Source organism: Patiria miniata, unplaced genomic scaffold (assembly GCF_015706575.1).
Source record: "Patiria miniata isolate m_02_andy unplaced genomic scaffold, ASM1570657v1 HiC_scaffold_24, whole genome shotgun sequence".
Classification (NCBI taxonomy): Eukaryota; Metazoa; Echinodermata; class Asteroidea; order Valvatida; family Asterinidae; genus Patiria; species Patiria miniata.
In genome coordinates this window covers 22372420-22393714 of record NW_024037063.1, presented here as the reverse complement: position 1 = coordinate 22393714, position 21295 = coordinate 22372420, and the positions used below count along the sequence as shown (strand labels likewise).

The 21295-nt window shown below is 37.3% G+C and overlaps 4 protein-coding genes across 8 annotated transcripts in view; 2 read left to right on the top strand and 2 right to left on the bottom strand.

Moving 5' to 3' along the window:
- The window catches only part of LOC119731692 (uncharacterized protein KIAA1841 homolog), a 27242-nt gene extending 26417 nt beyond the window's left edge, over positions 1 to 825 (top strand). For both annotated transcript variants that reach the window (XM_038204906.1, XM_038204905.1), the window contains exon 22: positions 325 to 825. In XM_038204906.1, the coding sequence (XP_038060834.1) occupies positions 325 to 361 (37 nt within the window). In that variant the 3' untranslated portion in view covers positions 362 to 825. The remainder of the gene's footprint in view (positions 1 to 324) is intronic.
- On the bottom strand, positions 684 to 10811 carry LOC119731696 (WD repeat-containing protein 38-like). Its single transcript, XM_038204910.1, has 8 exons — positions 10573 to 10811; positions 7760 to 7844; positions 5506 to 5644; positions 4834 to 5023; positions 4578 to 4718; positions 3884 to 4046; positions 3225 to 3317; positions 684 to 2721 (listed from the first exon to the last, which is right to left on the bottom strand). Exons 1-8 carry the CDS (start codon positions 10770 to 10772, stop codon positions 2593 to 2595), a joined length of 1140 nt encoding a protein of 379 aa, XP_038060838.1. The 5' UTR covers positions 10773 to 10811; the 3' UTR covers positions 684 to 2592.
- LOC119731697 (guanine nucleotide-binding protein subunit beta-like protein 1) lies at positions 10706 to 15807 on the top strand. 4 transcript variants are annotated; one of them, XM_038204912.1, is made up of 9 exons: positions 10706 to 10839; positions 12152 to 12303; positions 12890 to 13012; positions 13262 to 13377; positions 13540 to 13650; positions 13759 to 13887; positions 14087 to 14172; positions 14346 to 14452; positions 15127 to 15807. In XM_038204912.1, exons 2-9 carry the CDS (start codon positions 12182 to 12184, stop codon positions 15302 to 15304), a joined length of 972 nt encoding a protein of 323 aa, XP_038060840.1. In that variant the 5' UTR covers positions 10706 to 10839; positions 12152 to 12181; the 3' UTR covers positions 15305 to 15807. The 4 variants fall into 4 exon arrangements, with proteins under 4 accessions (XP_038060840.1, XP_038060841.1, XP_038060842.1 ...); XM_038204913.1 differs by lacking the exon at positions 10706 to 10839 and adding an exon at positions 10938 to 11058; XM_038204914.1 differs by lacking the exon at positions 10706 to 10839 and adding an exon at positions 11055 to 11536 and having other exon boundaries at positions 12163 to 12303.
- Positions 15497 to 21295, bottom strand: LOC119731695 (2-(3-amino-3-carboxypropyl)histidine synthase subunit 1-like). Its single transcript, XM_038204909.1, has 12 exons — positions 21095 to 21295; positions 20645 to 20715; positions 20449 to 20518; positions 20129 to 20192; positions 19510 to 19631; positions 18884 to 19038; positions 18473 to 18591; positions 18272 to 18340; positions 17784 to 17940; positions 17461 to 17561; positions 16862 to 16940; positions 15497 to 16400 (listed from the first exon to the last, which is right to left on the bottom strand). Exons 1-12 carry the CDS (start codon positions 21159 to 21161, stop codon positions 16101 to 16103), a joined length of 1374 nt encoding a protein of 457 aa, XP_038060837.1. The 5' UTR covers positions 21162 to 21295; the 3' UTR covers positions 15497 to 16100.

Here is a 21295-nt window from a genome sequence, read left to right as displayed (position 1 = left end):
ATGTCTAAAACAAACATGACTTACCAGCTTTTTCTACTTGTCTGACAATAAATCCATGTGTTTATAATTAGTTCAAATAAAATCAGGTATTTTTAAATTATTCAAGAAATGTGTGTACACCGTTAACACAATATAGTTCATGAGGATTGCTAATGATCAAGTTTTTGGCTCAAAAGAAAGAAATGACAGAATTCGTAGTACATTGGTTGCAAAGTTCAGATTAAGATAATTGTGTGTTTAGAATCTTGTAAGCCTCGTATACATTTGTTATTTGTTAATACTATAAATCAACTTTAAATGTTCTTTTTCTTGAATTAATTGCAGAGCAAAAACCAGGGCGAATCAACTGCGAACAACTTGAAAAATGACAGCAAATTACAGCAATAATGAAGTTCTAGAAGCTAGTCAAGAAAAGAGGGACAACTTAGGTTGTAAATTAATACTCCCAAGATAAGATTTAAAAAAACTGTAAATACTTGAATTTTAAGTTAAAATTTCTTCTGTCTTGTGTTAATTTATGGTATAATTTTTGTTTTAACATATTTGATTAGGTTTTTAAGCTGTTTTATTAGAAACACTTACCGGCAATAATTATTGCAATTTTTTTTTAAAAATATTTTTGAATAAAATAAGTCTCGAAATCTATTTGTTGACATCATTTGTTGAGTAACATCAGAAAGCACTTCAACAGAAAAGCCTTGCATTTTATTCAAATGACTAGAAGACTTTATACAATTTTAACATTTTAGTTACTTCTAAGGAATCAACTGAACAGAAATTTACAAAGACAGCATTGAATTACATTTTAATTAATGTTTTTATAAATTAAAAAAACAAATGAAATTTGTAAGTCTGCTGCTTTCTGTTATTTGACGGGTTTTATCTTCGCATCATTATGTTATGTTTTGTTTTAAATGTAAATTTACAGAATATTAATGCGTAAAATTGTTCAATGTGATATTAAAAATTATAGAACCGTTACAAGTAAACCAAAGAGATGACTTGTAACTTTTCCTTTCTAGCTGAGAGTGCTGCAGTGGTACACGTTTTAAATTTTGAAGCACTTAGCAAAGTTGTACAACTTCGCTCAGGAATTTCAAAGTGTTATTACTGTCTTATAAGAACTGCTTATCTATTGTTCAAGTTGATCAACAAAAACTGAAAAGCACCAAATATTGGTGGATTCTAAAACTTTTAACTGGCATAAACGCTGGACGGCACACTGAAATTATACATAGACTGCAAAATTATGTACAAGAGAATACAAATTATTTTACAACTGAATACGAGTCCTAATTATTCCTAGTTGGTATTCAACAAGTGCAGTAAAAAGCCACAAGTGGAAGGAGGCATCATAAATCAAATTCAGTGCTGGGAATTTTGGCACTGCTACCCAGGGAATTCCAAGCATACCTCATGCAGGGTGCATTCAAGCTAATGCATGCATGCCAGGTATGTTCAGAATTTTTCTGGGTAGCACTGCCAAAGTTTCCAAGATTGCATTCGATTCATCTTGTTGATATATAGCGCCTCTACCAGGGAATCAAAGACAAATCCAGCCTTGTCCCAAGACTAGTGTGATAAAGGGTCGTTGCACTTTTGCAGAACCTGTAATTTCATCACCACAAACAATCACAAAATTATCCATTTAATTATTTGTTCATAAATTCAAACTTCAAAACCAAGACAAGAACAAAAGCTGCAGCTGCCACAACACACCAACTTTACTTAGATAAATTACAGATAAAAGTCTGGCATTAAATTTGTTAAACATGAACAAAGTGCCATTTGAAATATTTCCTTCAAATGAATGGTTTAAGAAACTGAAAAACTGAAATGATAAACAGCTATGGACTTCATGCACAAGGGCGCCCTCGATAGTGAAAAGGAGAGAGGCTTGCAGGACATTTGGGAGCCATCTCGTCTGCCATGTGCGACAGACCCATTGAATTATACATGTGTACATCACAAACACAACAGTGCAATATTCAGTATAAACCCTTCTGTTTGTCAACACTGAGTGCCATTTTTATGGACTGCCAAAAGGGCCTAAATTTAAACCGTTGTTGACAACAGATTTGCCAACAAATTGCAAATTAACACCCTCATTATGTAAGAAAGACACATTTTTATTAAGTCTTTGGTAGCATTTGTTGGTTATTTATATTTCCAACAATCTAATGATATGTTTGCAAACATTAATAACTATTCTTTATTTTTGCAAATTTTGGTTGGCAAAAAGTGCCAACCAGGGGTTGGCAAAGGAAGGTCTATAGCCCACATCTCAAGACTGGTTCCAGCCTCCATTATTCAAACTCAAAGCAATAATGGAGGGAGTGGAAACCAGTCTACCTGCCTCCATTCATAAACGTATGCACAGCATGCATGAGCCAGTGCAAGCATACCTTCAAACAGGAATTCCCTGCGAAATGAAACAGCGCCCTCTCATGTCCATGCACACAATACAGTACTCTCCCGTCCAACATCAGGGCATAACCTGGTGGGCCATTTTTTTGTACAAAATCAATCTACTGTTTACAGCTAAAATTAAAACAAGGCACAATTTGGTCCATCATTTTCTTTTCAAGGTTTTTAAGTCTGTTTCATTTCCATGAAGTATAGATTTCTCGCTGAGCCGGCCACAAATTTGGGGACCGCGCCTTTCCGGTTGTTGTCCAGGCAGTAAACGCCGCGGGGCAGGTCGACCAGTCTACCTGTTGTCTGGATGAACATAGCAACAAAATAGAGCAAATAATGAATTTAAGCAAGATGAATGACAATAAAAAGATAACAAATCTGTGTTTATTAATGACTGTTCAAAGTCCGAGGAACTCCATTTGTTTCTGTGTGGCCCCGGGCCTTGCCTGAAAACTGGGATCATTGAAATTTGGCAATAAGGTTTATTTACCTACAATGTACATACTGCGTACTGTAAAAACGAAAAGGGTATTTTAAGGAAAGCCTTTAGGCAAATACAAACATTTACCATAGACCCTATGTTGCTCTTGAGCTGTGGATTTTTCATTTCACCCAATCTCAACCCCGGTAATGTATACATGTACCAAATAATATTTGAACTCAAAAATGAACTTTCACTGATGGAAAATCAGTAAATCAATTTTTATCCACGAATGTGTTTCAATTTCATCCTGGCAGATAGGTTTGGATATTTACAATGATACAGGGTTTGATGGTCGTCAGGTAGAAGTTTCATGGTTTATTACCTGTAGTGTTCCCCTGTCGATGACACGGACCATGTTGGCATCGCAGCCTCCCACTAAGACATGGTCCTTGCCTAGCCACTGGGCACAGTAAAGCTATTAAAAAAAACACAGAAAGAAACAGAAAACTTACTTTCTGAAAGATATCAACCTTCCAACTTGACACATTCAAACTGGGATTCACTCTTTCTTGCCATGGTGTGCGCATGAAATTGCTTTTTAAAATTACCAGTAGTCTAACAGAACTCATAAAAGCTAAGACTTCAAAGATAAAGAAATTGGTCAATTTTGTCCATTTTTTTATAACAGCTGGTCTCCAAAGCTGCTTTTAAATATCATTTGATTTTTTTTATTTTCTTTGTGTGTCATCTCCTTAATTTCATTTCTTCAAATAACCATGATTAATTGATCACATTTCTTTCTTTATCAACGTCAGGTTGACCTTGGAAAAATATAAACATTAAAGAGTGAAGCATAATTGGAACTTGCCATCTCCAGAAATTTCAAGCTCAAATCCAGCTAAACGCTTTCTTCAAATTTAACCTAATTTACGGATTTTTATATCTTGTGTCAGAATATTGAAAATATCACACTGCTAGCATTTATGTTGTTGGTATGATAAAATAAATGTAAAAGAAAAAAAGAAGTGAGAGCAAAGTTACCAGGGAGTTATTGAAGTCTTGCGGCACTGTGCGTATGAGATTGCTCTTGGCGTAATCCCAGATCTGTAAATTGTAGTCTTTTCTCCAGGAGCCAGTCACTATGTGGTTATGGTAGGGGTCGATATCTATGGCATCGCCGCATACATGTGGACCACAGATTTTCCTAGAAGATACAAAGAAAACACTTAAACAAGGAGCAGCTTCAGTTTATTCTGGTTCTGAGTTGAGTTTGTTTTATATACACTCACTAAAAAAAGGACATTTTGGGATTGCAAGTTTATGCCTGCAATTACATAGTTCCTAAATAGATGCAAATTTGGGTAGAAATCTAACATGTCCCAAAAGGGATACTATTGAAAGACACCCTCTAGAATATTGTTGAAAAATATGCCCCAATCAGGTTAGTGAAAAAAATCTACAAAGGTAGTAACTGATCATATAGTTATCAGGGTCGTTCGGAAATATACCCAGTTGTGGCATGCGGCAATAGCCTTACTGTCTTGATCAGGGTAGTTCTGAAATTTACCTAATCTAGGTAGTAACATAATATATCTCTGTTGGGGTAGTTACCTGATTTAGTGTTCTGTCCTGACATTCCAGAACTTTATAGTACCATCCCACCCACTACATAAAATATACCCCAGAAATTCTGGAATATACCCCATCAGGGTGATGATTCTAACAGGGTAGTTACCTGTTGGAGTGTTCTGTCCTGACATCCCAGAACTGTACAGTGTCATCCCAGCCTCCAGAGACAAACTCATCTACCTTGTCGGGATGAAACTTGAGAGAAAAGACCCTGAAACGATGGCCGTCCATCACACTCATGGAAGGACTGCAAAAAAATGGAAGGAAGAAATTTGATTGCTTTATTTATTTTATTAGATTATTTAATTAGATATTTTCCAAATTTGCAGAAAAAAGTTAAAATCTGAGTGAATCCTACATACCTGGGCTGGCAAGTGAAGATCTTCTTTCTAGTTTTATCATCGTACACGTTGATTTTCTCATCCGATCCCGCCGTGATGTACATGGAATGATCCTTGTTGTAAGCTACTGTCAGTGTCTGTCTGATCTCATGGGTAGTATGCAGGCAATCTCCAGTCGCTGTGTGCCAGAATTTCACCATTCCGCTAGCGTCTGGGATAAAAACAGAATAAGGAGTTATTCTATTTCTGTCTAGTTCTGCACCACACCAAAGTTTTAGTCTTGAAATGAAACATGAAGACAGAATTTATACTTGGTGGTTAATTATGTAGCAGTGACATCCATTTCTCATTGTAGTGTATTTGAAAGCATTTAAGTTCCTTTTTCTGTGCTTCCTTTTGAACATTTACAAAAAAACTTAGACTACTTACGAATTAACTTATCACTCTGAATTACTGGAAAAAAATTCAACAATATCCGACTTACATTGTAAGTTGCAAAAATCAGTTGTGGATATAAAATCGTAACAGAGTTTTCTAATGTCATTCATTCTAAATCTCCGACATGTTGGAGATATCTGGCAAACTCGTAAAGTTCATGAGGAGAAATTTTGTTTTCATATTTAAGTGATAATTAATCCTCATTTTGTGCAAGCAGATCACAACTGATTGAGCTTCGTTAAGTACACTTCTTACAAGTTGCCAGCAGTAGGTTCAGGGACTTGTCCCCCTCCTTGTATGGTCTGAAGACAATGCTTGTGCATGGCAGGTGGGAATCTTGTGTCTCTTGATCCGTCAGGTTGTACAGCGCCGAACCAGTGTCTGTGGAATATACCTGTTAGGATGAATGACACCTCATGAATATTTATGAATGATAATAATGTATCTGTAGATATTCATCAAGACATGTCAGTGCAGACGGGCATTTTATGTTTTTTTATTGGTCAGATTGGACATCTGGAATATAGACACCTCATGAATATTCATAAATGCTCTTAAAGAATCTATAAATATTCATCAAGAGATGGTCTGTGGCAAATGGGAATCTTGATTTGTCAATTTGTACAGTGCTGAACCAGTGTCGGTGGAATACACCCGTTGGGATGAATGACATCTCGTGAATATTTATGAATGATAATAATGTATACATGTATATAGATATTCATCAAGACATGTCCGTGCAGATGGGCATTTTATGTTTTTTTATTGGTCAGATTGCACACCTGAAACATAGACACCTCATGAATATTCATGAATGCTAATAATGTGCCATAAATATTAATCAAGAGACTGATCTGTGGCAGGTATCTTGCGGATAAAGTTGTTGAATAATCATGAAATGAATATTCATTAAAATTCACGGTGTTGTCTTTAAAATAATTTATCCAATAATGTCAGCTTCATATTGATCATTTTCAGAAAGAAAATTACACTTTTGAAGCATGCATAATTTTGAATATCGAGTTTGTGAAACTGAGAAACTACCATTCTTTCACCGCATTCTGCACTCATGCTTTTCTTTTTAAGATGCAAGAAAGCAAAACCAGAGAAAGAAATACATTCTTAATGACCTCCCAAAATTTCAATATTGTGAAAAAAAGTTGACTTGGCAAATAAGATCAGAACTGATTTCTTGTCCAAATTTACCTGTCAAGCTAAAAACAAAACAGAACTTTTTTCTAATTTAATTAAATTTTCAAGACGATCCTTTCCGCATTTGCAGAATCTCTCGTTTTCCAAATTTTCTGTGAACGCAGTTCAAATATTTCCCCAAACAACATTGTGTGTAAAAGAAAAAAATCTGTTCAACCACAATTTTTGGATTGATCACTGATGACCATAACGTGTCACCTTTACAAAGTAAATAGCACAGCGTCGTTGTGGACGTGAAGAGACTTCACTCAACAACCTATTAATCAATGAAGTGTACTTAAACACAGCTGCAGAAACAGTTCCATATTCCCACCAAATACTGTAAGTTTGAGTCCAAAATTTTGTTTCGCTTAATGCTACACGGTGGTACACGGTTACAGCAATGGAGATTTGTAAAATGATGTTGTTTACTAGATGGCCTGTTTAGCTCATGAACTCCATGATAATTTTTATCAAGGAAGCTTCAAAAAGTAGCTAAGAGTCCAATATTTTCCAGAAAATTGGAAATATTTGTTTAATATCCACGTTCTTTTTCATTCATGATTCAAGTATAAAAGAAGGAGGGTTGTACGGGCTTAAGTCCCTAAGAGTCCAATATTTTCCAGAAAATAGGAAATACATACATATCTGCAGAAATTAGTGGATTTTGACAAATCTGAGGAAGTAAAGGAATACAAATATTTGGGAAATCATACAATATGTTTCAAGTTCAAGATTACATTGAATGTAAATGGGTTGAAAATATATCATTTTAATGATCTGCTAAGTACAAATATTTCTTTAAATTTAAGGAAATTTTTCTTCTAAAACACTTAAAAACAGGCTACTAAATTAAAATGCCATATCACGTCAATTGTAGAATTTGCACAAGAGATTTTCAAGTTGGTGATCAAATTGGTGATCAATGGATGCAAAATATCTCATTTTAAAAATCTGTTAAGAACAGATTTCTTTACAGAAAATTTGCTTTAATTAAATATGCTATTAGCTTAAAAATGCCACGTCACATCAGTCATCAGCTGTCTCGGCTAAACATTGCTAAACAATTAATTTATTTCATCAACATTTCTGTGAAGCATTTCTATGAAATTGGGTCCTGACTGTTCACATCAAGTGAACAACACACCATGATGACAATTCTCACATGTATTTTGTTCAGGAAAATGATTCACAGCAGGTTCAATCGTTTTGGTGCGGCTAAGGGTCATTGAGTTGGGGCGGCTAATCACAGCAATTTGCCTACACTTTGTATGGTGGCTGCACTTGAGTTTGAAGAGGATCGCTCTTTAAACTTTACCTTTATGCTGCCGTCGACACATCCAACAGCCAGCAGCGTACCGTCGTCATTGTAACGACAACACATGACATCCTGGGTGCACTCCCTGCATGCAATTGGATAAGATACAACAATTTTAAAAGTATCTCAAGAAAAATTGGAACATTATGTCCCCAGTCCGCCAAATATTTGTTCAGGAACCAAACCAGTATTAAATTACCACAAAAGAAGCAGTCTAATATTCTGCACAGATTCTCAAACCTGTGTGTCACTGTCTTAGTTCTTGTGTTAGTTATTTATATTAACAGCATTTTGACCTGTCCAAAGTGATTGTATTTCATTAAAAGGTGAAACTGACCATAACCAGGGCACGCAAAACCCACTACCTTTGGCAGAACACGTAAACAACTTGCAGGTTTAATTGAAAATTGGAGTAGGCTCAAGTACAATGGCCAGATTAGTTTGCTAGGATCAAATGAAATGGAAAATCGCGAAGAAAAAAAACACAACAATCTCAAAATTAAGTCTTAATAATTCATTATTAACCCTGAACCCCCTAGGGTGTGTGAAAACTCCTATAAAAATTGAAAGATACAGGACTGTTACCACTGTTTTGGTTAAATTAGCTAAATATTGGCATGATTTGGCTAAGAATATTGACATCCCTTTATAAATGGAGACACAATACATTTTTCTATGGCTGTGTTGCAACATCTTTTCAGCCTGTCAACTCATCCAAATTGAAGTTATTAATTTACCTTAGATGAATCTTTGCTGATAAATGTGATGATGAATGTGTGTTTTTTCAAATGTCACCCTGGTGCATCAATTCATTATTAATTTTTTCCATTGTTAACTACCGATAAGCCTTGAGTGTCCTAAACACGCACCGTCTGGTAAGAGTAAACACAGCAGTCTGGCTATTATCTTGGTTTGTTGAAAGGAATTACCAACCAACTTTGAGAATTCTATGAATACACACTGCAATCACAAGGTGCGGATTATCAACAAAATCTTTAATAATTAAGTGCTGACTGATGAATAGACTGAGAATAAATATAAGATTTCGAATGGGCTCAAATCTGGAAAGGATTTTCTTTTTTTTCCAATTATTGTAATCTGATTAGTTTTATCTTTAAAGGGAATATACAACATTTGCAAACATCGAAAAATAAAACTACCAAGTTTTTACGAAATACCTTACTAGGATGTTGGTAAATGACAGTCTCAAGCATCTTGTAAAATTATGGCACCTGGTGTGAAGTCATTTTCAAGAAAATGGTATTTTTGTAAACATTTCCAATGGTGGTCGGCCGACCAGCGTTGGAAAAACCTAACTATTTTTTAACTACTGCTCCAAATTTACCATTTTTTTCAGTCCAAATTTTGTTTGCTATTGGTTACATGTTCCGTGAACGGGTGCAGGCCAGCTAGACTGGTTCCCTTACCTTACAATTTTCCAACATCTATAAATTGATCCATTTTATCTTTTGTGGAGTCAGGGAACCAGACTACTTGAACATTTTTGTTTTTCTTGGTTTTTCCAACCTTTTCGAACACCAAACTTCAAAAATGTCAGTGTAACAATATTTGATCTATTATACTAACCTCTCAAATAGTTCATTTCTGAAAATTACAGCAAAAGCCAATGATGTACATTCCCTTTAAGGGCATATCTAGGATAATTTGCTAAAAATTAAAACTGTTATGAAATATCCTATTTCATAGTATATCCTATTTCATAGTAGGAATTAATAGGATCAAACATCCTGTGAAATCGTTTGGCCTAGTATGCTGTGATTTTCACGAAAATAGGACTAAATACTCATTTCCTTGCAATGGTTAGGACCCAAGGCCAAAAAATAAATAATAGTTCTGCTTCCGGTTTCCCTACCTACCCTTTTTTGACAGCCCCTACCCCAATTTTGTTTTGGGAAAAATGAGGAAAAAAACCCAAAACCATCAATTGCTACCTTTTACCCTTGACTACATGCACACACCTATATATGATGAACACACAAAAAATCCCCCCCCCCCAAAAAAAAATTCCCTACCTACCTACCCTATTTTCAAATGCCATGTAATCGGAAGCAGACCTTTTTTTTTTGCCTAACCATTGCGTTGTCAGTAGAAACTATAGATGCTTTGTGTCGAGAAAAATGAAGATATGTATTTTCGCAGTTTACTCAAAAAGTGCCACTGAGCTGAAAGTTCAACAGATTAGATTTTTAACAGGATTCCGAGTGGTGTTATTGTACACGCATGAACAGCAAATGACACGAATGATCCTCTATGCCATTAAAAGCATTTGAGTTTTAATAATTTGACAACATACAACATGTAGCATTAATAAACAAAATCAAATTTGTGTTTTTAAAAGGAAGAAGTTAACTGATGTTGAATCAATTCTCAGCTAAAAAAAAAAACCTAAAATTTAAAGTAAACTGGGAAGATGGTTTTGAACAATACAGAACGTATTTAAAACACTTTTTTTATCCAATCATATTTTACAGATATTTTTAAGTTAACGGACAATTTAATGAAAAATCACAAATTTCTTACTGAGACAAAATTTGTTAGAGAATATACATGTACATACTAAAATCCTTATAACAGTTTAATTTCAATTCCATAAAAACAAGGTACAGCATAAACATTATAAAGTTCAACCTCTACCTCCATGGTTCAACATTGTTCAATAAATGTTCAAAACAAGTTAGAGGCTATTTTATTAAAAATTGTAAACAAAAATTATACTTTGGCAGGCTTGTATTAATTAGAAATTAGAAAGACTAGTTTTAATAAAAATAAACCACTTTTTTATTACAACTTACACTGTATGTAGCAGACGCAAGTTACCCTCTGCTATGGGATGCCGTGGCGGTGCTTGGGGTTCCTCATAATCGCCAGCAGACGGTGCGACACTCATCATACTCCGCGGTGTAGAAGTCTTGGACGACAGAGCATCGGGACTCGGACTTGGTCTGGCTTGCCTTGCAACTCCGGCCCCAGATACACCAGCCAAAGTGTACATGTTGACAACTTGAGGAGGCTCAACCGGTTATTTATTTACTTGTTTGGCTTGCCAGTGCTCAGTTACTGGAGGAAAGGTGAAATAAGGGAGCGAATTTGAGACCCAAATTCTTCGGTTTCCGGGCACGAGTCCGTGCGCGCAGCTCGGTGTAGTGCCGTAGTCCAGCGTACGTGCGCAAAGGCAACCCGGCAAAATCACCGTGCTAAACTTGAACTTTGCTCGCCTCAAAACCTCTACGAGGAAGTCGACTCCGGTTCTTTTCACTTCGACACTGCTCTCTGACACTGGCAAATAAACAGTGAATTGATTCGGAACAACTATATTTCCGTAATTTGATATATTTTTGAGGCAATTTTGTAGGCGCAAGGGAACAAATCCACTTAGCAACGTTGGTGTCTACTTGACCTACTTTTAGGGGTCAGCCTAGTTGGTTTAGTTGAATCAAGTATAGGGATGTTTTAAATTAAGAAGTTTCAACAAACTTTTTGTTTTAAGAAATATATATTGAAATAATCATTTAAAATAATCTAAATTATATAAAAGTTATAATTTTCTTATTTGTTGCTGGATATGTGGTGTTTACTGTTCAAGATGAAATACTAAAAACACCTTGGATATTTCAATTTCCCTGCGTATAAATATGGAAAGGTCGCCATAGACATTATTTCTCTTCCGGGTCAGAAGCGGGAATTTTCAACGCGCGTTGTGTCATTTCCTCGGTGTTTGTGCGGTCTCTTTTGCCACCGTCATTACTGTTTATGCAGGTGTTTTGAAACTTTCTTCTGCTTTCCTATTCTCCCATTGTCATGTTAATAGATTTCATTATATTACTGCGGAGAGCCAGGGTTTTTGTCGGTAATTTCAAGGGGAACTTCACTGCTACCGCGGGACCGGACGTCGACGTTCGACAAAGCAGACGAGATTACGAGGTCCAGACTGTTCCGTTATGATTTGGCGTGCATGAGACAGGGTACCGACCCAAAGGGGGTGGGCGGGGCTAGGTAGGTCATGCGCCGGGGGGGGGGGGTGCTTTTACATCACTCTACTTTGATGACTTAGTTCTTATCAATAAAAAAATTAACATGTATTCATATTATACGTTGTCCGTACAAACGTTTTTCTAAATTTTATTTTAAATGAAATTTGACTATTTCTAGCACGACTAGGTCAAGGCCTAAACGTTACTTCTCACTGATAATTCTACCTCCATGCAACAAGTTACCATTGTAACTGGGACCCTACATCATATAATAGGCTTTTATTTTAAAACGTTAGAATTATCTTCAATTCAAAAAGAAGAGTCCCTGTGTAAACTTGCGCCTCGATCTTAACCTATACTAAAATAAACCTAGAATGTTAATTTAATTCAACCTTTTATAATTATATGCAGATTTGTTTCATCTTGACTGATGGCTCACCAGCCTCCACGCCCTCCAGATCCGCTGTTTGTTCTCCGAGGTTCCAAGGACGCAGTCAACTGTGTCAAATTCTATCCATCAACCCATACTGAGAAAGGAAGACTTCTATCAGGGTAAGACAATTGGATGGCCATTGACTCACTGTTTTTTTTTCTGTTCACAGAGAAGGCCAGACTGTAGACCTCACGGGCAGTACGTGCTGTTGTATTGGATTACTCTAAAATATCTTGGCTCCAATCTAAATACACAGGCAACTATCTGACAGTGACAGGGCGGACAGGTCCTGCACCTCTGGCGTCTAGGGAGTGTTCTGGCATGTGAGACTACGCCCAAGCTTAAATATACCAGCCAAGAAACAATCAACATTCCATGCAATCTCTTCTATGCTGTATGTGGTTCACTAAATTCCTAAAGTCCCTATTACAACAAAAGATCTAATTTGACTATCTATGGCCCTACTGGAAAACCTAGATGCACTGGATGGGAGAATGCCAATCTAAAGACTATTGTACTCCTTCACCTGAGAATTCAATAGCTGTGCTGTGTGGAGAGACATACAAGATTAAAGGAACAGTTTATTTATATAAAAAAATGAAGTTACTCATGACACAATGAACTTAAGACTGCAAGTGAATAGCCATTCTGAATCACTTCTGAGACCATTTTTATGAGGCTTGCTTTAATTGTCTTGCTTGTTAGGAGTGGGTGTGGGGAGGTGAGAGTTTGGAATCTGGAAAGCAGGAGAACAGAGACCGTTCTCGATGGTCATGACGGCAAGAGTGTACTGTGGGTTCAACCCATCAGCAACGGCCAAATAATCAGGTAAAATGTCATTGTTTTATTGCTTTTGTTTGATAGAAGCTATGCAAGAAACAGCAAAATAGAACTCAAGAAATATGAATTTAAAAGTTGAAAGGGAAAAAATTATTGTCTTAATGATGTAAAAAAAAATTGAGGAAATTCAAAATTTAACCTCTGTACTAGGAAAATTGCTACCCTCAAACTTTTGGCATTCTTAATTTTTCCATTTTTAGCCTGGTTTTCCTTTTTTTTTTCCTTTTTCTTTTCCAGCCAGGGTCGGGATGGCAACATTCTTACTTGGGACATCGGTGAAGGCAGACGTGATGTCACAACACGGTTGCCAAGCAACGCACTGACATTCTGCAAATGTGACATCTGTAACCAAGGTAACAGAAAAAGAAAAAAAAAGGATCTCTTAAATAATGCCCTACCATCACCAAAACTTAGTTCCACCCTTTCAAATGTTATGCTAATGTCAAATCAGTTGTTGCTCATGTCAATCCTTGGTTTTTATTCAAGATTTATTTGTTTGCTTTTTATCGCTGAAGGGAGCCCTCTTGTGGCAGCTCCTGGCCAGGACTCAGAGGTTTGCATCATTGACCTAAAGAGCGAGACGGTTATCTGTGGTTTGAAAGCTGACAAAGATATCAAGAAATTTGGTGAGTTTCTTCTTTTGAGAAAAAATATTCTACAGCCTGTCACCCTCACAGATCTAACAATTCTAGATTATTTCATTCACATTTGACCATTCCTTCATTTATATTCAGGGATGCCCATGTGCGTAAAATTCATTGATGAATCGAGGCTGCTGATTGGCTACGAGGCCGGCCAAGTTGCATTGTGGGATACCAGTGCTCGGACGATGCTTGATAACAAACAACTCCATAGTGAGGCAGGTAAATAACACTATCTTTTTTTATTTGCATATTTATGTCAATACATATAACCTTTATAAATTTGTTCCATCAGCCAACAAGTGTAAAATGAGCCCAACCAGTTTTACACTGAAAAAAATAGCACTCTGTCTTTCAGTGACCTGATCCTAATACAAATAATTGTGTGAAATGTTTTCTCATGTATTCCCTGATTTGACAGTAATGTGCCTGGACTATTCCACTTCATCCAAGAGGGGTGTGTCAGGATCTGCTGATGATAAACTCATGTGTTGGACAGTCAGTGAGGTAAAATGAATTACTTTCCATTTAGAAACGCTTTTTGAACAAATATGAAATGTTGACATTTAAGTCTCAGAAATTGGTTACCCACACATTTTTCTCATCTAGGAACTGAACCTATTAATGAGAAGTCAATAAAAGACACTTCACTTTTAATACATTGTTGGTTTTATTAATAGGCGGGGCTAACATTATCAGCAGAGAGTACTCTCACCAATCCAGGAATATCCGATGTATGCATCAGACAAGATGACAAGATAGTAGCATCGGCAGGCTGGGATTCCAGGTAAAATGAGTCCATGTGTCTAATATGCAAATAGACCAATCCAATAAGCCCCGCCCCATGAAGTTTTGGCCAATCAAAGCTGTGATTTATGTCTGCCATGCGTGCAACAACAGCCTTATTGGCCCTGAGGTGGGCGGGCCTAATGGATTGGTATATTGGTCGTGCAATGGGCCTGGCCTAATGTATCAGTCTAGTGGCCCTGCAATGGGCGGGGTCTAATGAGTTGGTCTATTGGTCCAGCAGTGGGCGGGGCCTAATGGATTGGTATATTGGCCCTGCAGTGGGCAGGGCCAAATGGATCGGTCTGTTGGTCCTGCAGTGGGTGGGGCATAATGGATCAGTCTATTGGTCCTGCAGTGGGCGGGGCCCTATGGATCGGTCTATTGGTCCTGCAGTGGGCGGGGCCCTAAGGATCGGTCTATTGGTCCTGCAGTGGGAGGGGCCTAATGGATCAGTCTATTGGTCCTGCGGTGGGTGGGGCCTAATGGATTAATCTGTTGGTTCTTCAGTAGGTGGGGCCTAATGGATTAGTCTGTTGGTCCTGCAGTGGGCGGGGCCCTATGGATCGGTCTATTGGCCTGCAGGGATACAGCCTAAGTTTCCTAATTATTACGTAACTTCTGACCCCTGTGACATTTGACGTTCGATTCCCTGCCATGTTCCTTGGTTTGCAGGATACGTCTCTTTGGTTGGAAGAAGTTAAAACCTCTTGCTGTTCTGAGCTACCACCGCCAAACCATCCACACCGTAGACTTCTCACCCCCACTTCAGGAATTTGACTCCGCCCAGATTTTAGCGGCAGGCTCAAAGGACAAACACATAAGTCTCTGGTCCGTCTACAATCCAAGCTGACCATGGATCATAATGAATGACTCTTCTTTCCATATCAAACTTGCTAAGGGCAGAAACACACCAACCGCCAAAAAATTATTGGCTTACCCTAAAAAAACAGGTTACCAGACAAAATGTACTATACCGCTGATATGGCTTATGACTGGTCTGCCGCTAATATTTGTCAAGCACAAAAAAATTGATGGAGCGGTATTTTCTTACCATTTGTACTGGTTTAATGCATATGTACATCGTGTGAATGGGTTCTGGGAAAACAAAAATCCTATTATTCTGAGTTCCCTTTAGTTGGCCCTGTTTTTTTATGATCTTCTCCAGTTGAGATACACTAATAAGTAACACAAATGAGGTTTTAAATTCTTCTCACACTGTGAATTTGTTTTGGAAAGGGTATAGTTTTAACAGCAAGTATAACAACTGTGGAATTATAGAAATTATAATGAGGCAGAAATTGTTAATTCAATTAATAAATATCCAAATATCCAACAACGTTGGATTTACGCCAATCCTTTGCTGAAATTACGGTGACGGTTCTGTAGACTGGGACGCTTTCATTCTGGAACACCCATCACACATGTGTTTTGTATAGCTCTGAACTCGTCGCTAACGGGGAGTGCACTGTGAGAAATACCGCAACGAGCTTCGGAGGAGCCAGCCTAGCCATCACAAATAGTGGGCAACTTGGATTTATCTGTGCACATATTGAATCTGAGGAGTAACAGTCCTACAAGTCATGTCACGATGGATGTGATTATAATCTGAAGAATGAAGTTCAAGTTTTAATCCAGATAATCGACTATCACGTGGATGGGCATGTGCAATGTTCACAAGCACCGCAGGCCTCATTTGATGAACCGTCGACACTTTTACTCTCTGTACTCTTCTCCTGTCCTGCTTGCGATAATTTCATTTCCCCGAGGCTTTCCACTTCCACGGTGACTCGTGTCAGCCCTCCGGCTTTCCTCGGCCGTGATTTTCTGGCTGGTTTTGGTGGTAAGTTCACCTCGTTGTTGACTGTCCATGGCCCAAGGCTAGAGTTGGAGTAGAAGTCCATGGGATAAGTTGCCTGCCACTCAATGGACTGAAGTACAACCGAGGCCTGCAGTGTGAGTGAATATAATTCACAATTTCATTTTTGGAGTCTACAGCCGTACTTTGAGATACAGCCTATATAATACATTGTACAGGCAAAACATTATTGTAAATTCAGAATTAGGCATACGTTAGAAGCTAGAATAATAAATATATATGTCACTTTCAATGAAGTAACTTGTAAATTTCTTAAGAAGTTCGTTTTGGAAACTTCAACGACAAATTTCCTGTTTTTTTTAACTTTCAGAGGCCCGAAATTTGGGAACTGAAAGATTTTGTCCGATTCCCATTAAATAAATAAACGTTTTCAATCCTAACAGATTCTTTCCCAAAGTTTATGGGGAAAAACTTATTTAACTCATCATATTGTCTGCCATATGCATATGCAAAAAATTAATTCATTTGTTACAGTATTCCCATTGCAACTACTCATTAGGAAGTCATTTAGATTTTGCCTGCCAAACTTACTTCATATGGAGACAGTAGGGGCTTCTCGAATGCGTATCCCCAGTCAATGGACAGGCGAGGGCAGGCTATCTGAATCCATCTACGCATAAAAATAATGAGCAATTGGTAACAGATTAGCAGAATTATAACCTTCACCTTAAAAATTCCTTAAAATAATGCTTTGCTATAATAAACTCATGCCACATTGAAATTTTACTCTTTTTTTTAAACAAAGCACGAGTTGTACACAACTTAATCATCAATTAAAGCAGATGTACTAAATTTGTATTATTTTTATATTATGTATATGTATGTTAAAGTCCAAATAAATAAGAAATTTGACTTTCAGATCATCAACCAAAATTAACTTTTTTTTTAATTTGACAAGAAGTTGATTGGGCGAGGTTTGAAACTGCGACCTCCAGATTGCCGCTCCGGTGCTCTACCAACTGAGCTATCCAACCCTATGTTGGCGGTTCCCCAATTTGTCAATGTCTTTGTTTAAGGGGCGCTAGTCAGAAGCCGTAAGCCTGTTTATAGCATAAATAAACTTGTTAGAACCCGATGTTAAATCATGGAAACATAATAAGAAAAAAGTCAAGACTGAAGACAATTCTTACGCATCAACATCCGGAAGAAGCTTCAATTTATCTGGGTAGATTTCAGAGAGAAGCACCAAGACGTATTCTTTACCAGCGGCCTTCAGTCGTGACTGGAGTTGCTGTAACAAAAGTGAGATCAACATCCAGAAATGTAAGCGAAATATTCAAGATTTTTCCACTGTCTGTTTGTGAATGAATAGTATCCACTATCCCAATCATTTGCGTGCATTCCTAACAATGGAATTCCCAATTGCAGACCACATAACCAAGGCTGATACAATGAAGATAACCCACTGCTAAAACCTTCTGATAACAAGCTCTTAAATTTTCAAGTGTCTCACCTCCAGAACTTTGGGTGATCCTTGTCTTCCTAGAGTTCCTAGAATCAGCCCGAATGTCTTAGCTGTACAGGCCTGTTTGATGGCCGATTGTCTCAACTCATGCATCCTGTCAGTCTCATAATACTCCTTGGAAAACACCTTACTGTACGGATCATATCTACAAAAAGCAATCACGACAAATCATGCTTCATTAAATCCTCACATTTATCATGTGTCAGTGTTGTAGTCAAGTCCATCACAAGTCCAGTCACAAGTCACAGTGGATGAACAATAACAAAGGAATGCCTTTGTCAAAGCTCATTTGAATAGCTTCTGATTTGAATTGGGACTGCAGGACCTGTGATGGACTTGCAGGGACTTGTGATAGACTTTACTACTGTTGTTGTCTAGTAAATATTATTGAGGCCAAATTTTGAGCATGCAAATAAGTAAAAAGCTACCAAATGAAATGGAACAAAAATGAATGAAACATATTGTAAATAACGAACCTGTATGCCTGGATTCCTGGGTTGGCAATCATAACAGCTTCTAAGTGAAATCTCCCGTCTCCTAAATATCTGTCATGAGAAAGTAATTCACTAGGATTGAAATGTTTTGCTTGCTAAATTTTCACACATTTAAGTAGTAAGAGATTGGGAGGAGTCAATAGAAAAGTTTGGACTGTGTCTTAGATAAATTTGTTATCTTACATGATGTTGTCGACGTTGCTCAGCCTCGGCGCTGTACATCCAAGGATCTCCCCTGGTGACAATGGTTTACATTGGGGAATCTGTACACTGTAGTCTGGAGTCAGTTGCTCGTACGCAGACTGTAAACAAAAATTCAATTCTGAATTTTGAAAGATGAAAAATCAGCGGAAGAACAATTTGAGTAAATTTCATCAGCTTCCAAAGTTTGCCTAGCACTTTTGTTTTGTACACTGGAAATTTCAAATTTCCAAAAATCCATTTTTCTTAAGTAATAATATAGTTGTTGAGAGAAATATTTTTAAAGGCAAGTTGAAATTTTTCTGAAGCCAGAAGAAAATTTCAGCAATTCCCAGTTGTGGTTGATTATGCACAAATATTTTGGAATTTAAAGGAAAACATTTCTCTGGATACCTGCAAAGCTGCCACAAACTGGATAGTACTGACGAGAGCGATTGAAGCCCTGGGATCAAGGTTGTGTCTGATTGTGTCAACGAAGTGCGCTGTATCAATCCGAATGTCAACGAACACATACAACATGTTGATGCCCTCTGTCATACTGATAGGAACTGTTGATAAAGGAATTTATTTTTGATCAATTTTGTGAAATAAATTATGTAAAATCAACAAATACAGGATAATCTCTTTCAAGTTTCAACTTCATTAAATAGCTTGTAATTCCTCCATATACATGTATTTGTTCCTTTTCAAAATTAAAACTCAGTTCTTTTCTGTTTGCCGATTACTAATTAAACATTACACAGAAATGAGTTTTGCACCGTCTCAGTAACTACACATAACCTCGTAAACTCTGGATAAAACAAATATATTGCAAATGTGTGAATTAAAAGAAAAAAGATAAAAAGGAGGCGGGCAGGAAAAGAAAGCAGGCAGGGACGGGAACCTGGTTTTCTTCTTTACTTGGCCTTATTGGCTTGCTGGTCTGTAATGAGAAGACAAAGAACATAAGAAAATAAATAACAAGTCAAGTTAAAGGTCTTACAAGTGAGTGTAGAAAAAGGAAGATTTCTTGGGCTTACCGAGACAACTGTGTCCATAGTGCACCATTAGGTCTGCGCCTAATGCTTTGGCTGTGTAGTCATCCACGCAGCATGCGCCATATGTGACATCACCCATGATCAATGTGTCAGCATCCGTAAATCTGGTTAAAAATTGTGAAGATTATTTGATAAGTTTGCTTTTCTGTCTGAATCAACTCTTCCATAATAATAATTTTGAAAAATTATGTAACCCAACTCATTCCAGAAGTTTAACCCTTACTCTCTGAGGGTAGTTTACTGCATGTCAGTTGGTTATGCCAATGCCCTCCAGCTGCAGTTATTTGGCAGATAACAAGTCTTAACAGTGAAGGCTCCAATTGGCAGGAGTTGGAGGCCCTGGAGGGTGCCTGATACTGACCAGCTGGGGGCACTCACTTTGTTATCAGAGGACTCTCATTGTTCTCTGTGGCATGTATTGGAGTGCCTGTCCAGTTACCCTTGAAATGACATGGCAGATATTGGAGGGCCATGCAAAAAACATAGGAGATTTTCTTGAGGCACAATTGGCATGCATTGGAGGGTCAAGTAGGGTAAGGGTTAATGAAGTACAAGTATCAAACAACTTAACAAGTAGTAAAAAATGCATTCCTATGCTTACCTTTCTATAATATCTGCAATGGTGCAGGCAAACATGAGCAGGCCTTCTGGAAACTGTAGGGCAACTACATTTTAAAAATATATTATTAAAGTCGTATAGCAACTGTCAACAAATTACATTTCCAAGTTAGTTTTAGAAATGTAAAAATTAGCACTTCCTGATCTTTTGATCCGGGAAACTTCTTTTGCCTTTGAGAACTTCTTTATAAGATAAAAAAAAAATCGGCTGTTCCTAACATTTTGATTTATTTTATAAGTCGATAAGTAGTTTGCAGCTGGTCGCCCAGTCTTTGATTTAAAACTTCTTTTTTTTCAGTTTACCTCGTTTGGTTCCAGTTGACTTAATCCGCCATACAGTCTTTGGTATTTCAAAGTTGTAGTTTGAAGGGAGCTACAAAAAAACAACAACGTTAAACACTGTGAACAATGTATTGAACAATGTATAACTTTTTACACCAAAAATAAACTTTCTATAAAATAGTATCCATAACAATTTTGACCACTGGCATTCACTTACTTGTTCAAGGGCATTCTTTAATTCTGGATTTTTTAGGATTTCCTCTGGAATTTGATGAGCTACTTTCAAACCTGCAGAGGTAGAAAAAGGGCCAAAATATTTACCTTTAAATTTAGGCACCGACAGTTAAAACAGCTCTTTTTTATATAAAGAAAAAAACAATGAATTTTTTTAAACTAGGAGGACTTTTTTTTGTTAATCAGTGTATATACAGGTTCCTCTACGTTTCATGTGTCAATGCTCAAAGAAATCCGAAAAAATTACATCTCAGGGTGTGCGAAGTGCTGTGCCAAAACCTCCCGCCACCCCTCACTAGGCCCCGCCCCTCCGAAGCCCCATTGGTTTGTGCGTCCGGGAACTGGGCACATATTTTAAATCGACCAAACCTACGATTTCCTTCAAGAAATTCAAGTAAAACTTCACAACAATTTCATAAAATGTGACATTAACCTTTTCCACCGACAATTCGTCTGGGTTGAGAATTCTTTGCAGAAATAACTACAGTTTTCTCTGCCATCGTGCTTCGTTCGTTGTCCGAATATGCAACTGATATCAGTGCGGTGACCAGACGTCATGGTATACAATATCAATGATTTCTTGTCGAGCTGGTGGGCCCGACTACACTTTGTTACAACTTCGTTCTCAAACTTG